The 16,131-nt window shown below is 32.8% G+C and overlaps 1 protein-coding gene across 3 annotated transcripts; it reads right to left on the reverse strand.

The window, feature by feature from the left end:
- Positions 1-902: 902 nt before the first annotated feature.
- LOC122289854 (MOB kinase activator-like 1A) lies at positions 903-12,349 on the reverse strand. 3 transcript variants are annotated; one of them, XR_006236241.1, is made up of 8 exons: positions 6,449-6,622; positions 5,140-5,188; positions 4,575-4,683; positions 4,265-4,358; positions 2,357-2,490; positions 2,109-2,272; positions 1,323-1,431; positions 903-1,117 (listed from the first exon to the last, which is right to left on the reverse strand). XR_006236241.1 is itself a non-coding variant. In XM_043097203.1 (8 exons), exons 2-8 carry the CDS (start codon positions 9,744-9,746, stop codon positions 1,043-1,045), a joined length of 636 nt encoding a protein of 211 aa, XP_042953137.1. In that variant the 5' UTR covers positions 9,747-9,844; positions 12,227-12,349; the 3' UTR covers positions 903-1,042. The 3 variants fall into 3 exon arrangements, 2 of the variants coding, with proteins under 2 accessions (XP_042953137.1, XP_042953136.1); XM_043097203.1 differs by lacking the exons at positions 1,323-1,431; positions 6,449-6,622 and adding exons at positions 9,736-9,844; positions 12,227-12,349; XM_043097202.1 differs by lacking the exon at positions 1,323-1,431 and having other exon boundaries at positions 6,449-6,620.
- Positions 12,350-16,131: the final 3,782 nt, after the last annotated feature.

Here is a 16,131-nt window from a genome sequence, read left to right on the forward strand (position 1 = left end):
TGCAACGCACCTTGCCCTTACTAGTATATATATATATATATTTGCAAGTCTAGTGAGTGTCTGAGATCGTTTTGTCATTCTCTTCATCTTCTTCTCCTCAAGTTCTTCAGTTTTTCTTTTATATGTAATCCTCCTACAGGGATGTTGAGTAATGTTACTCATCCCATTATGTAGCATTAGATGATTAAAAACTATTTATAACATTTTACTTGTAAATTTATCATTTAATGCCACATAATGTGACGATGACAAGATATCATGCAATTATAAGATGATGATGAAAAAAAGAATTAATAGATTTTTTCTTGATGGTAATACTGGTATGCTAGATCACATTACAAGCCAATCTTCATCATCATATGGGTAACCTATTCAAAGAGATATCCTGCCTCTCAAACCTGACTGTTAAAAACTCTTCCATTTGATAAAGAAATGCATGGAGCTGCTGCATGCTACAATGAGGCTAATGCTAAACTTTTCTCCAAAAATGGTAATAAACCCGACAGCACTTGATACCTATTTTGCCCAGCCAATACTGAGTTTAAATAATACAGTCATAAGCACTGAAGTTAATGTTAAATGCACAAAAAAAGGAATTCAAAACACGTCTAAATTATAGTTCTGACACTCTGGACCAACGGCTGCTCAAATGCGTCAAGTTTTCTTGGTCCATGTAGAGAAAAGTTGGCAGAGAAACAGTTTGAAAAATCAAAGGATAGAGCAGATGCAAAAGATTGGAATGCTTTTCCAGCTGAAACCAAGACAGACTATGTATTCATCTAATTGGCTAGCCTTCAGCCATTGCCGCAACCTCCCAATACCGATTGCTGCACATTTGATTCCGACAGTTTCTTGATTCACTAGGATAAAAGTTGGCGTAAAAATATCTAAGTAGTCAGGCATACAGCACAAGCACATGAATTTGTAATAAAAGCAACTTGAGAGAATCCCTAGAGTCATACAGTTGAGCAGCATTTATTTCATTTAGCTCAATCAAGTTTCCCTAATACATCATTATGTTTTACAGGATAACCCAATCCATTTAGTAAGGAACAATTATGGAATCTATGAGCTCTTGAAGTGGAGCCAGCTCTTTTCTGTCAATTAGCCCAAATTCCTGCCAAAAACCAGCATGACAAACAATCAACTGAGAATTTATTTTCTTATCCAAAAATGAAAAAACTGTACATAATTTCTTACATCAAATAAAAATGGGATCACAAATAATGGGATGACAATTTAGTCCAAATTCCTAACACCGATATTTTCAGAAGTTGACATCACAAGAATGGGATCTTAATGCAGGAAGCCTTCCACTTTACCTTGTATGTAGGTGTCTCTCTTGTATACTCCGTGTACCTAAGTTGTCTTTTGTCCTTATCAATGACCATTTATTACCAATAAAAAATGTAGGAACCCCCTTCCACATTCCTGTCCTTGTTTTACATAGCCCCAAAACAAGTATCAAAGTTGGACCAATGATGAGGCTAATGGAGATGATATAAACCTTTTCTTTGGTTAAGTAGAGCAGATCAACTTAATGGAAGAGAGTAATTTTTCAAAACCTTAAAAGAAAACAGAGATTAAATAGGGTAAAGTTTATGCACGAGAAATAGGTGTATTTTGTACCCAATAAAGAAGAAATCAAATCAAATACTATGCCAAACACAATAGGAATAGTAATCCACAAACCAAATCAGGATAATAATGGGGAATGATATAGTAGATTAAACCACATCATTGTCAAAAGTCTGAAAAATGCTATTGAATCATTATAATTTTTACCCTGGTTTAACTAACAAAATGTCATCATCTGTAAAATATTTTAGAATCGCTTGAATTATTTTGGAAGTATCAAAAAATAAAAAATACAGAAAAGAAAAACTTTCGGATTCCTAATGATCATGGACCACGTTCCAATAAGCTAGTATTGTGTTATGGTTATTTATTATCGTGTCTTATCTAGTTTTATTCCCATAAGAGTTATGCCAAACCTACAATTTTTAAATTAAAGACCAATGCAATATAGATCAAACCCATGGCATAAAAAAAATCCCAATGAAGATGATAAAGAGAGAAAAAAAATACATTCAGGTATAGAGACTTACACAAGTAAATAGTATGAAATGCTTAAAGCACGTGTTTAGATGGGCCTCCTCCTTGAGGCTTACAATTTTTTGGAAATGAGAGTGATAGATGTGGGCATATACGCGGAACAATCTTTTGAATATTGTCTTCACAACATCCTTGAAATTGGGAGGAAAGGGTGCCCCTACAAAAAAATTTTTGTGGAAAACCTAAGTCAAAGAAACTGGAGAAAATTTGAAATAAGCAACAAATATGACAACAGATTTACCAAGCCTTTGAGGAAATATAGATTCATTATCAAGCTGGCCTTCAATCCAGTCCATCAAAAGTTCAACATATTTCGGAGCAGAAACCTCAATAGGTTTCTTTATTTTTTCACCATCTGCCCATCTGTACTCGTATCTGTAAAAAATTTATATGCATCTTAGAACTGTATATTCGTATCCACACAAATGTGTCTGCAGACTTTAAAACTTGGGATTTACTTATAAAAGGTAGGATTAACCTTAGCTTTTAAAATGATAAAAACCAATTAGACTCAGCATAAGGTGGAAAAGGAATCCCCCAACACCCCCCCCCCCAAACAAAAACAACCAAAAGAAAACAAAAAGAAAGAAAGAGCAAGTTAAAATTATTTTAGCTGGATACCACAATAGTAAAGGAAGAGAAACTTCTATGCCTAAATCAAACATCGATTAACCAAAACAATAATGAGTTAGATAAGGCTAATACCACCCACAGAAATGTGAAGATACAGAACTAAAGAAGAGCTGCACATGCATGTAAACCAAATCTAACGACATTCTAAAGTCACTCTTAATTGGAAAAGAAGTAAAAGTCACAGAAGCTTGAATGAAAGCCCTGACCAGGTACAACACATGCAATATTAGTTCAAAACTGACCTTAATTTTTTTATGGGGGCAGAAACAAATTATCAATTGTTGACAACAATTATGCTCGTTAATTGTCCAAAATTAACAAACATAACAACAAGAATACCTGTCAAAATCAATTTATTAACAAAATCATAAAAAGCATTTTACTTGAAAAGTAGAAATAGAAATGATACTTAAAATAAAGTCGAAATAAAAGTGATGTAACAGTAAACTAACCTACAGATCCTGTGACTCATGAGGAAATATGCAAAACTTATAAAATAAAAAAAGCATGAAACAATCCCCGTCTTTAACAAATATAGACATAAATGTCAAGCTTCAACCAAGGGACCAGAGTCACACAGAGCAACTCCCAAAGATTTGGACATGGCATATGGATACAATTGTGCTGTCAGGAACCATATAAACTTAAACACACACACACACACACAAATTTATCTATAGAAGGTTTTTATCTGTAAGCCTAAGATTATTGATGGTAGAACTATCATACTTGTTAGTTCACTCATCAACTGTACCATGCCCCATAATTCTGCAATTCTTTTCATTTCCTAGGGTTCTTTTTCTTTTCTTTTTGAATGCCATAACAAGTTTCATCTCCTCAAACTTTCAATAGAAGATGTTTCCTACAAACCATAGTAAGATTGATATGCTTATAATATATAATTTTTCTAAATATATGTTATATAATTTTTCTAAATAAAAAATATTGAATATTCTTATTAAAAAAATATATACTGCAAATAGCAATCACATCTGGAACCATATCTCTTCATTCAGCAAAATTATCTGAAAATATCCATATACTGAAGATTTATTGCAAAAATCGACAGATTATTTAAGTTTACATGCGGTACAAGTTGTGAAGATATAACGCTTGTGTGGCCAAGAGAAAGTAGGTGATTAAGTGGCAGTTAGGTGTGAGAGATAAACATAAACAGTGCCTCAGTGGATAATTGAGGTGAGAGATAAATCAGGCAATGAGAGGAAGAAAGGAGTTTATTTACATATTTGATTCAATATAAGTGACCAAGATTAATTAACAAAGTCGGATTCTAGAATTTTTTCAGACAAATATTGAATTGGGTGAGAAACCAAATTGACCTATCACTTTACTTGTTAGTATAGTAGATAATGGAGTTTAGCTTTTACTTTTAGGTTTCAGAGTTTCTTTTAAAATCAGAAATATAAATGGAAAGTCACACTATCGCATTTCCATAAAAACTAAATATCATGGAAGGAAAGGGAGGTAAAAAACAACTTTTGATATTATGCCATACTTGGGGCCTGCAGTCATTGTTGGACAATTCTCATCAGTACAGAACTCTGTGAGCGTACCAAAGAGCAAATTCACTTGGTTGAAGAAATCGACAGCTGAAGTTGAAAAAAATACAAAGAAAACATCACATTCAGGCTTGGATTTCAGCAGAAATAAATTTTAAATTGAAAATTTTAAGCACCAGCCAAAGAACATTTTTATAGATTAGCCAATATAGCAAACTAGCACACAACCATACTAAACTGATTAAGGAGAAAATATTCTAAGCTTTCACAGGCTACTTTCTAAAGTGTATGAGAGAGGATAATTACTGTTGACAGCAAGCCACTCATTTAAATCCTCTCCAGTAGGAAGTTTTACTGCTTCCCTCAGGTTTCCACTACCTAGGGTGGCATCAATGTGCTTTCTGAGTTGCGCCCCCTGCATCACAACAGGACATAGATTGGTACCTTCAGTTATACCAGTAAAATATTACACCTTCACTGCAAAGTTCGAGTACTGAAAATGTATTTCACACACGCGGAAGTAATAAATAAATTCTGGATAAAGTAAATCAGCCAATAAGTGATGGTCAGACACCACTGAATGCCCTCTCACATATAAGACCTGCTTTTTTAAATTCATAGTAACATCTATTTCAAATAACTGATGACAGAATCCTTCTATCAGCTCCATGGAATTTTTCAATAGCACACTCTTGGGGATGATAGAGTAAGCAGTACAAGATTTAGCAACAGCAATAAGAACATATAAGCACCCGCAGAAAAAAAGTGTGTGTTACAAGGTCAACTGATACAAATTAATAAATCATGACAGACTAATAACCGTTAATAATGAGATAAGACCATACTAGTAGTTAAGAAAAGAAGAAACAACCTTACTCCCTGAGGGTGCACTCTTTTTTGGGCGGAATGTCCTCTGGTTTCTGTTTGCCAAAAAAATAAAGAGAAGGAAAATATCAGTGGAAACAGATATAACACCTAACATTCAGATGGCAAAGCGGGTTTTTTTCAAGTTTTTGTTTTCCCTTGCAAATCTTCAATGTATGAAACCATCGATGCAGTCACAGCATTGATTGGGACCCATTCAAGTGACTAGATATTTTTTATAGTAAAAGCAAGTTTTCAAAAAGAGACTGGATATTAAAGTTTGTTTACACTGTAACATTGAGTTAAAGTGAGGGTTTATATGTATATATATATAGCAAACCGGGTGGGCGGGTGTGATTCCCTCTGGCAGTTTGGCAGTTGGTTATGGTACCTGGGGGCGGGGGGAGGGAATCCCACCCGGATTGCTATATATATATAATCCCTGATCTTAACTCAATCTCATATTCTTCTTCTTGTTTAACGTCTAGGATCCACAGCCATGGGTTTTTCAGCCTAGATGCATGTCTGGTCTGCGGCCAGTCATGCAGAGATCGGCCAGTCTGTTGGAGGGTTTCGGTTTTTCCTTTTTATTTATTTTTGTGTTTTGCTGTTGGTTCTAGGTGGATCTGCGGATGGAAGGGTAAAACTCCGTCAGAGATCAACAGGGAAAGATAGATGGGTTGGGGGCAGGGGCAGGGTGCAGGAGGGCAGCTACCCGCCCATATAGGGACAACTCCCATGTAAGTGCTTTTTTTTAAAAAGCTGTGTACAGAATCTTTATGCGTAATACTAACAATAAATCCGAAATGTAAATATCACAGAAGAAGTGTTTGCGTATTGCGGAATTGGTCACAACTATGACCAAAATTACCAGTGATCATAATCCATTTGCAGAAAATGCCCATAGGTTTAGAGCATATACACCACTTTACTGGCAATTGAATCACACCCAGCAGAGGAAAAAATCTAGTAAAAAAAAAGAAAAAATAAAGGAAATGATTCAATTTTCATTAAAGATTAGCATCATAAGCATGAACACGGGCATAATGCCAGGTAAATACGTCGTCAAAGTCAATAAAGCCCGAAAGACATCTTAATCGCTAATTTTATATCTACTAAGTACACAGATCTGCCATAACTCGTCAGAAACCATGCAATCATTTTCATAATTTTACGCAGAATTCAGAAACACAGAAAACAATAAGAACACAAAAAAAAAAAGATGGAGAGAGGGAGAGAATTATATAAATTTCCAAGGAAAAATAATATCTAAAAAAATTATCCATCTTGCTTTCATTTAAAAAGAAAACTTCTACCTGCCCAGACCGAAGAGACTCATGGCCGGCGGGAGAGAGAAAGAATAACGGAGGCAGAGAAATCTAAGGAAGGTTTGGGCGTTGGTAATATCTTTCGACTTCGGACTTTCTTCAGGTGTCTGGGTTGAAAGCTGAAAAAGTAAGGGGAACAAAACCCGGCAGCTTTTCTGAATTTTTGTTATTCCTTTATTTTTGTCATTTTATTTCTTTGGGTAAATTTCAAAGACGCCCCCGAATATACCATTGTTTGCATATCGAGCTCAGGGGCAGCGAGGTCTCGCGAATATAATATTTTATTTTAGGGATTTTTTAGGATATTTAATTGTTGCGCATTACTTCTGGCCCTTCCACTCTGCCCCGATTTCCGGTCGATGTGATAGGCTTCCAATTCAACGGCCTTATAATGAACCAGGTAGCCTGTCCGGAGTTATTTTATTTTATTTTTAATTAAGCCTGTCCATGGTTGTGTGTGTATATATATATATATATTAAAATGGAAAATATAATGATTACATAAAAATATATTTATTAACTGATATAACTTAATATTATATATTAAATTATAAATTTATGTTTATTATAAAAAAATTTATATATATTTATTTTTACGTACTCTTTTACACATTCTACTAATGTGATTGATTGTATATTAAAAAAAAATCTAACTAATCATATTAGTGAAGTACACAGAAAATATATAAAAATGACTTTACGTAACATTACTTATAAATAAAATAGATCTAAATAATTCCATTAAATCTCTTCAGTTTGTAACTTTATTTTGTATAATTTTTTTATGTCTATAATAGTTCTATATTAAAAATTGAGGGAAACATGTGTTTTTCCATTTGGACAGCTTTGGTGAGGGAAGAAGCTTTAGAAATTTTGATCCAATTTTAGGATACGCAATCTAGAGATATTTCAAATCGATGGTCCATTGTTTTTTCTTTAAATTTTAAAACAAATAGGAAAAAAATTTAAAAAAAAAAACAGTGTCCAACGCAAAGGTCTCATAGTACCTCCCTTCAATGAAAATGTAAAATCTTTATTTTCCAATTTATTTTTGTCACTTGACTTGTGTTGACTACGTATACAAGTTCAGGCATGAACTTTGTAAGAGAAATGATTTAATCATAAAAATATTATATAAAAATAAGTTCATAAATTAACATTTTTTGATGTGATATATTAAATTATAAAATTACTTTTATTATAAAATAGACTAAACGTATCATTTGAAATCATATCAGTTTATAAGTTTATTATTATAAAATCTCTTTATAAATGTAGAACTTCTATTTTGTAAATACAAAAACAAAAAGAATAATGTATAAACATTTCTTTTCAAATAATGGGTGGTGTTTTATTCCGTCACAAATGTTAAGATCTACTTGGTTCATACACTTTTTTGGTATTGTCGGATCTTTTTCAATGGCGCTCATCTTCTTTGTGACCTGAGATTTATTATTACTCTTGCCTTCATAGGATCTTTTTCTTTTCTTTCCATAGCAAAATTAGCTGGAGAGAGGAGAATAAATTTCATGTATGAAACCATTCTTTAATGAAAGCATAGAAGCAAGAAAATCACAAAAGGAGACTCAGGCCTAGTTTGTTTTCAGAGATGAGATGAGATGAGTTGAGTTGAGATCAGTTAAATAAAATATTATTAGAATATATTATTTTTGTATTGAAATTTGAAAAAATTGTATTGGGATTTAAAAAAATTGTATTGGGATTTGAAAAAGTTATATTGGAATTTTATTTTATATGAAGATTTGAAAAAATTGTAATGATTAAGATGAGATGAGATAAAATGAGAGTTTTGTGAAAACGAACAAGGCCTCAACTTACCAAATTATGGGGGTAAACAAATTAAAGCTATCAGTCCATCAAAAAATGATGATAAATATTATTACTATAAAAAGATTACGCAAAAATAAACTCACAAATTGATGTGATTTTAAATGGTACATTAGATATTCTTTTCAATAAAAGTAGTTTTACAATTACGTACCATATTAAGTCACGTCAATTTGTTGATTTGCGGTCTAAAAAATTATTGTACCACATTGATACAATAGACAAAAGAAATTATTTTTTTTGGTCAGTCCTATTTATTTATTGACTTACAAAAAAGTTTACACCGATACATCCACTAACTTTGCCATTCAAATCCCTCTTGAAACATGCTTCCCAATGTTCAAATCCCCTTTTCACACACATGAATTACATACTAGAGGGCTGAGTGCTACTTTTACCCTCCTTTTTTTTTGGTCGTTTTCATACGAGTCTTGATAAACTTGAGACATGGGACCTTAATCTACGGACGGAGCCAGACAAAACTCTTGCTATCGTCTTCTTTCATGACCATACCACCACTATGACTAATGATGCCTCTCACTACCATCATGTCCAAAACCTACCCCACACAATGCAATGCAGAAAATCACCGCAACCAACCCCAAAAAAACTTGTTTGACATCCACTCCAACAACATGTCACCAATTCCAACCCTCCACTAACATCACAATCCCCAACCACTGTCTCTAATGCTTTTAAAACACCTTCTATTCATTTACCAATTCTTAAATTTATGGCACAAAAGGTAACTATGATCACTATTACTACCACCACCCGCTCTTCTAGTTCAGCTTGTGATCACTGTATAACAATCAAAGTAGTGCGTGTATATTTTCCTTTTGTCTTCCACAAAGAATAGAAAGTTAGTGCTATGTATATTCTTATCCTTCTAAGAAGGATGTATTGTATTCCTAGAGACAGATATCAAAATCAAAATAATTCGAAAAAGTTACTTGTCTAAACAATTACAAAAACCTAAAAATGATTGTATTTCTCAACCAAATCTGATTTAGATCACGAAAGGCAGCAGAAATTTCATTGGCAACCAAAGTCTCAAATCATCAAGATAGACTCGAACAATCTATTCCTTCTAACGGTGGCTTTAAATCCCTAACTTACATATCCAGTTAGCATATTTTCTAGTTGAGAGTCTCTTGAAAGTGAACCATGGATGCTGGCTGTCCCACAAAACCTGCTTTACAAGTTTCAAAAGTCGAAAAGCTTGGGAAAATATCTTCTTCCTTTTTAAATTCTCATTTCCGATGTTCTTTAAAAATTAAGGGAACTACCATCAATTTTGAACGTCTTATTTTATCAGAGGCACATCTAAGCATGACAATAGTAACCAAGGAATGATAATGAGCCATTGCTTTTCTTTCTTTTCTACTTTTGGAAAAAAGAATCTACCGACCTAAAGAAAAGTATACCTGTCGGTCATGTATATAGCATAGACTCAAGATGGACTAAATCAAAATGAGGGCAGATTGAGAGCCTACACGACTCAGAGTTTTGCAAGGCATCAATCATCTTTAAAACCTGAAAGTGAGGGATGCAAATGTCATTATTTTGTTTCAGTTTCCTTGATCAACAAAAGTAAGAAACATGAAATTCCAGAAAGATGAAATCCTGAGTATGAAGAAAAATATTGGACTTAATCTAATTCAACCAGCAGTATCTTCAAACTGCATAGGCACAAAGTATAAAGTGAGTTACAAGAATGGGGAACACATTACAAATGCAACTTAATGTGAGCTTTTATTCAGCAAAACTAAAAATGAAACAGAATTAAGCAAAACAATTCAGTGAAGCCTCATGCCTCTGAGTCTTTTTTATGGTTTGCCACAAGTTTGGTATTTAGATCACTTGGGACATACTTCACTAAAATTAGATCAAAAGTCTGTTATGATTTTTGGTCTTTGCTAAAAAGATAACAAGATTCTGTGATGATTTTTGGTCTTTAAATCTGTTTTATGGTTTGCCACAAGTTTGGTGTATCTTCAGGCTTGAAAATTTTGACCAAGGACTCCGCTAGCTTCCTAATTCATCTGCCAGGTATAGTTTTTTTTCAATGCCCAAGACAAAATTACAATGGGGTAAAAGATTAAGACCCTGGGCCACCAAACAAAAAAACTTCATGATGCCAACTCTTAAAATCACTTTATTGCTCGTATATGGTTCTATAAGTACCAACAAAATCTCCTACTAGCTTCCAAAGTTCCAATTTTGGTCAATTATATCTACAAATACAAGCAAGCAAATTAGCACAAGAAAGATGCGAATTATAGAATGCAGCACAGTCAACATATGAAAAGAGCAGAAGGCAAACACCCACACCACCAACCTCCCCCCCCCCCCCCCCCCCCCCCCCCAAAAAAAAAAGATCCAAAAATCACACCTTAAGTAAAATGAAATCTGGTATGGCCGGGATTATAGTAGTATAACTCAGTCATCTTAAGTAATTATTTGGTTACTCCAAGACATAAAGAATCATATGGAAAAAATTTTATCTAAAAGGAAAAAGAAATTTCCTGCTGCCATCATGTTGTAAAGAAAATGATTTAGAAGTTCCATCTATATTCTCAATGGAAGAACAGAAAATCACTCAAAAGCATATTCATACTTGTGGCTCGAGCTAAATATGTAAATGAAGGTCTATATAAATATAAAGAGTGCAGCACAATAAAAAGTTCCAAAGTAGAGTTTTGCAAATGGCAGGCTATCCAAAATTAAAGGACCAAGCATGCATATTCCCAAACTTAAAAACTAACTTCCAAGAAGCTTTTAAGCACAAATATGTGTGAATGTGAGGGATCTTGAGCCTTCAAATTCCAAAGTTATGTTGTATAAATTAGAAGGCCCATGGATAGGAGGTTTTGGGGCATCAACTGAGCTTTCATTGACCAGAGTTAACACTACCCTTGCATTGGAAAAGTAATTAATAAACAATTGACCACTCTTCTTCTTCTTTGACAAGTGGATATGAAGCTTTTTATAATGTTATATGAAGCTGTATCCATCAGATGGAGTAAAGAATGAAACAAAATGCATATACTAATAAACAAAATGCATTCCTCACATTATAAACAATATCACACTACATGCCCATGAAGCTATAGAAATTTGATTTTACTTCCATGCACTAAAATTGTAATAATGGGCTTCAAAAAAAATTACGATCCTCTATACAGCATGCGTTGGCAACAAATTTGTGCAAAGATTTTGTTGTTATAACAATGGAAATTTGTACAACAAAAATGACTATAATCATATTTCTCACGACTCCTCTTTATTATACTGTAGCTACTATTGTAGCAAACAACTACAGACAATGATACTGTAATGGCAATAATAAAGATATCAATTTTTCTAATAATACAGTAGAATAAAAAAGTTAGAAAAATTAAACTCAGGAAAGAGACAAAATTAAACAATGCGCTGAAATCATCCTACAATTTACTGAATGTTCTTAATACATAGACACATAAACAAATACACATGCATTATGCTTTTCCATAAATAAAACATATAGACTACAATGGATTCCTACATGCAGCTACCACGACGCACTCAATCAACAATCATTCGATTCTCATTGCCAGTCAGAAACATTGATCTGCGCAACCAGTTTAATATGCAGCGTATGACATTAATGTTCAGCTTTGCTCCCGAATAAATCTTATGCTCCACCTGGTTTCTGAGCATAATTTAGAAAGAAAACAGAAACGAAAATTACGAAACCTAAAATTTCCTTTATCAAATGTTTGAGCAGAGCGAAAAAAAAGAAACTGAATTTTTTTTGTCTCCGTTCTTGAGCAGAGAATGAGCTAAACAACAATGAAGAAGAAGAAGAAGAAGAATTATTAAAGCACGAAGAAAAGAAAATATAGATTGGAATATTGAAGAAGAGCATTGGGTTACCATCAAGTTCTGCCTCGAGACGATTTCGTGTTTCCGTCTTCCATTTTACGTTTAGTAAGTTCTGGAACAGCTTTTGAATCTATGGGGGCCGAGGGCCCAAAGGAAGAATGACCGTCAAAGATATGGGAAATGGAAAATCGTACGGACTGAAAGTGACTCGGCCGATACTAATTGGGTTTAGTATATGCTATAATTGGTTTTTATTTATTTATTTATCCTTTCTAAATTAATTAAATTCTTCTACTTATTTTTCATATACCATATATTTAATAAAAAAATTAAAAATTATATGTAATGTGTAGTGCGAGGTGTGAAGTGTGAAGATAATGAATAAAAATTTTTTATACAATAATTCGTTGAGTGCATAAATAATAATAATGATATATATAAATTTAAAGATAAAAAATAATAAAGATATATACACATTTAAATGTAAGTTTAGCATTGATCACTCGATGTGAAAAGTGCGAAAACTAATTTTTTTATTTAAATTTATTTTTGTTTTATAAAACATTTTTGCATTTAGAACTTTTTCTTACCCTAATTCATTAAAAAAATAAACTTGTAAATTATTATTATTATTTTTTTTCACGACAAAACATATTATGATTGGGGAATTATTGTCATGGATTGAACTCCCAAATAAACATAATAATTGATTATGTTTTTATTTGGCTATCTGGGATTCGGAGAGACAAAGGTATGTTTAGGAATATAACTATTATCATATTGTTTTACTATTATTAATAAATAATTTATTGTTATTTATTATTATTTACAAATAATATTTCAGAGTCAACATTTGAAAAGAATGGGAAAGGCAAGGAGGAAGAGTTGTTTTCTGTTGCCTTTTGGACCCATAATAAGCCCAACATCGAATTCCATTATATGGGCTACGGCTTACTAGCCCAGTTCAAGCCCAACCTTACTGGTGGATTGCGTAAACATCTGTTAAACTTGAACATCAAACTCATTTAAAAAAAATAAAAAATACTTAGGGTATAAAATAAAACCAACGACGACGTTCTCCTTCTCCATACCCGTGGGAAAAGGCTAGCTAAAGATCGACAGAGTACTTTTTTTGAGGGCCATACACTTTCAATAAATTATAGGTACACTCTGCTATGTTGAGATGAATTCAATTGAATTGTGAATAATAATATTTTATGAGTCTTATTGAGATGTGTTTAAATTTTTTATAAGACGTTGAAAAAATAATAAATGTTATCAATAATTAGTTTGACATGAGTTGAGCTGAATTGAATTAGTTAAACAATCAAACATAACTAACTCTTCTTTCCAGCAACTATATATTTTCTTTGAATTCTAATTAGATCACATCTAAAAAGAAGGCGAATATTAATTCACATTAGTCAACTTCCCATTTAACTATATGGCTCAAACCAAACATTCTATAGAGGAGAGTAGCTCCTGCTGTCATGTCTAATGAAGGTTACTATCCAGATCGCTCCCACCTCCTCCCACCTGAAAAGTTAAAAAGAAAAAAAGTAAAAACATCCAATAATCGATTAGTTCGAACTTTCTTAGCCTTTTAAACATACTAACTCCCTCTCTTGGCTTGTTCTTGACATTAACATCATCTTTATTATCATTATCTTTTTATCATATACATACTCCAATGTGATATTAAATTATTGAAAAAGTATTTATCATCAAATCATTGGATGCCACCTAAGGAAATGATGAGGAGATATTGACCAAGACAATGGTTGATAAAATTTCTTATGTATATATATATAAAGTCAGGTTTGATGTCATTTTAGGATGTACAAATTTTATATCCTCTTTTTTTTAAAAAAAAAAATAGACTTCGTCAATAAAAACAAAAAATAAATAAAAATAAAAGACTCCATCATGAAAAAATGTTATAAATTTATTATTTCTTAATATTCTACTCTTTTACAAAATAATTACATAAAACTTATATATTTAGGATTTATCTCTACCATTACTTATACACACACACACACACATATATATATATATAATCACGTTTAAAAGCTAACAAAATGATGAGTATACGTACGAGGCATGTAGTTGTATTGGATTTGGAGACTCTTCTTTTAAGATGCATGGGGGAGGGTAATGTTTTTTAATCTGCAACACCAAATCAAAAGTTACATGTTATATCAGTTAAAGTAATCAATCCGTCATTGGAAATGGGGAAAGACTTGTTAGCCATGGGATTCAGACTTCAGACTTCAGACACAGTGAGAGAGAGAGATCTACTTCGGAGAAGATCGGTGATTGCTTGGCTTTATAAACATCACCTTTCCAAATGATATGACTATCACAAACTTGAAAACCGAACATTCCTAACGTTTAAAAGTAGTCTTATCACTCTAATCTCCTACGTGTCTTTCATGTTTTATACTCTTAAAAAAAAAAAACAATATATATATATATATATATATATATGTGAAATGTTTGAAAACTCATCATTGTGCTTACCTCTATGAAGTACATGCTCGGATTAATCAGATAACCAAGGGCCCTGTCGGCTGTACGTCTGAAAGGTTTGTAACATTCCATGCATATTGAGATGAGCCACCCGGTACCCAGAATGTACAAACAGATTTATTTGAACAAATATTTCAAAATTGAACGTTAGAGGTTAATTTTTAAATAATTTTATTAATTTTAATTATTTTATTATATACAATCATTTTTACGTATTCATTTCACACTTTATTATATGATTAGCCAAAACGATTATTTTATATTAAAAAAATGACACAATCAATTACATTAGTAGAATACGTAAAAGTGATTGCATATATATTTTTTGATATTATATATATATTTCTCTCAATTTGAAAAATTGCAATTTTTTTATTTAAATTATAGTTCTTTTTGTACATTCACATAGACATTCACATAGAGAAAGAGATGCGAGAAAAATAGAAAAGGTGATCTATTTAAAGTTTGATTTCTTTGTTTTCTTTTGGGATTTTGAATTTGTTTGGTAGCCAAACAGTGGGGAGGGATCAATGAAAGAGCTCAGGGGATTGCTTTGGACATTGACTATGCTTTTCTTGCTTAAGAAGATCTTGTAAGAACCTCTTTATGTAAAGCTTGGTATTCCCATATGTTGACCCGTGGCATGCAAAACCATTTGATCACAGGTTGATCAGAGATGGGGATCGGAAAGTGACTACTATTCGTGTCAAAAGAAGACTGTACGTTGAGAGAGAGAGAGAGAGAGAGAGAGAGGGGTGGAAATTGAGTTGGGGTTTGGATGCCCCTCTAGTACAAGCATTCTTTGCTTAAAGAGATCAGGTTAGCCCCAGGAATAAAGCTGAGGACAAGGCCGCAGTGTGATGGGTTAAAGTTAAAAGCACATCTACCTCGCTTGCCCAAAATGCCAAAGCACCACCTTAAACCCATGCATGCACAGTTGCACACCCCCCCCGGCCTCCCTCTCGATCGCCTTGCTGACAACCCACCTCAGCCAGTTACGTAAATTTCTCTCGACCCAAAAAACTAATATATAATCTAATATACTGTATATAGAATCATTTTCGTACAATCAGATTGGACATACGGATTGTACTTGACTCCTCCAAAACAAAAATGAAAAGACTTGAGTACTGGAGAGTGTATGATCTGTCCTAACTCCCTGCGATCTGATATATACATCGTACTATTATATATTTATATATATATGTTCGCCAGTTTGTACTTTTCAAAACAACTATTTCTCGTCGAATCTTGAATCTGGCTGGCCAACAGTACGATAATAGAAACAGTAATTTTTCTATAAAAATAGAATAAGACTACGTACTTGTGTGAAGTTTGCAAACCTAATATAATTATTTAAAAAACTATATAATTTTTTATTAAAATATAAATTTTTTATATAAATCTCATATTTGTTTTTTTAA

Source organism: Carya illinoinensis, chromosome 12 (assembly GCF_018687715.1).
Source record: "Carya illinoinensis cultivar Pawnee chromosome 12, C.illinoinensisPawnee_v1, whole genome shotgun sequence".
NCBI classification, from domain to species: domain Eukaryota; kingdom Viridiplantae; phylum Streptophyta; class Magnoliopsida; order Fagales; family Juglandaceae; genus Carya; species Carya illinoinensis.

Excerpts from the sequence above, each read along its gene's own strand:
- LOC122289854 (XM_043097202.1), bottom strand. The coding sequence starts at position 6,471 with ATGAGTCTCTTCGGTCTGGGCAG. Across the intron at positions 2,491-4,264 it reads ACAATGACTGCAGGCCCCAA|ATACGAGTACAGATGGGCAG; the intron begins GTATGGCATAAT and ends AATTTTTTACAG. Across the intron at positions 1,118-2,108 it reads ATTTCATACTATTTACTTGT|GAATTTGGGCTAATTGACAG; the intron begins GTAAGTCTCTAT and ends GGTTTTTGGCAG.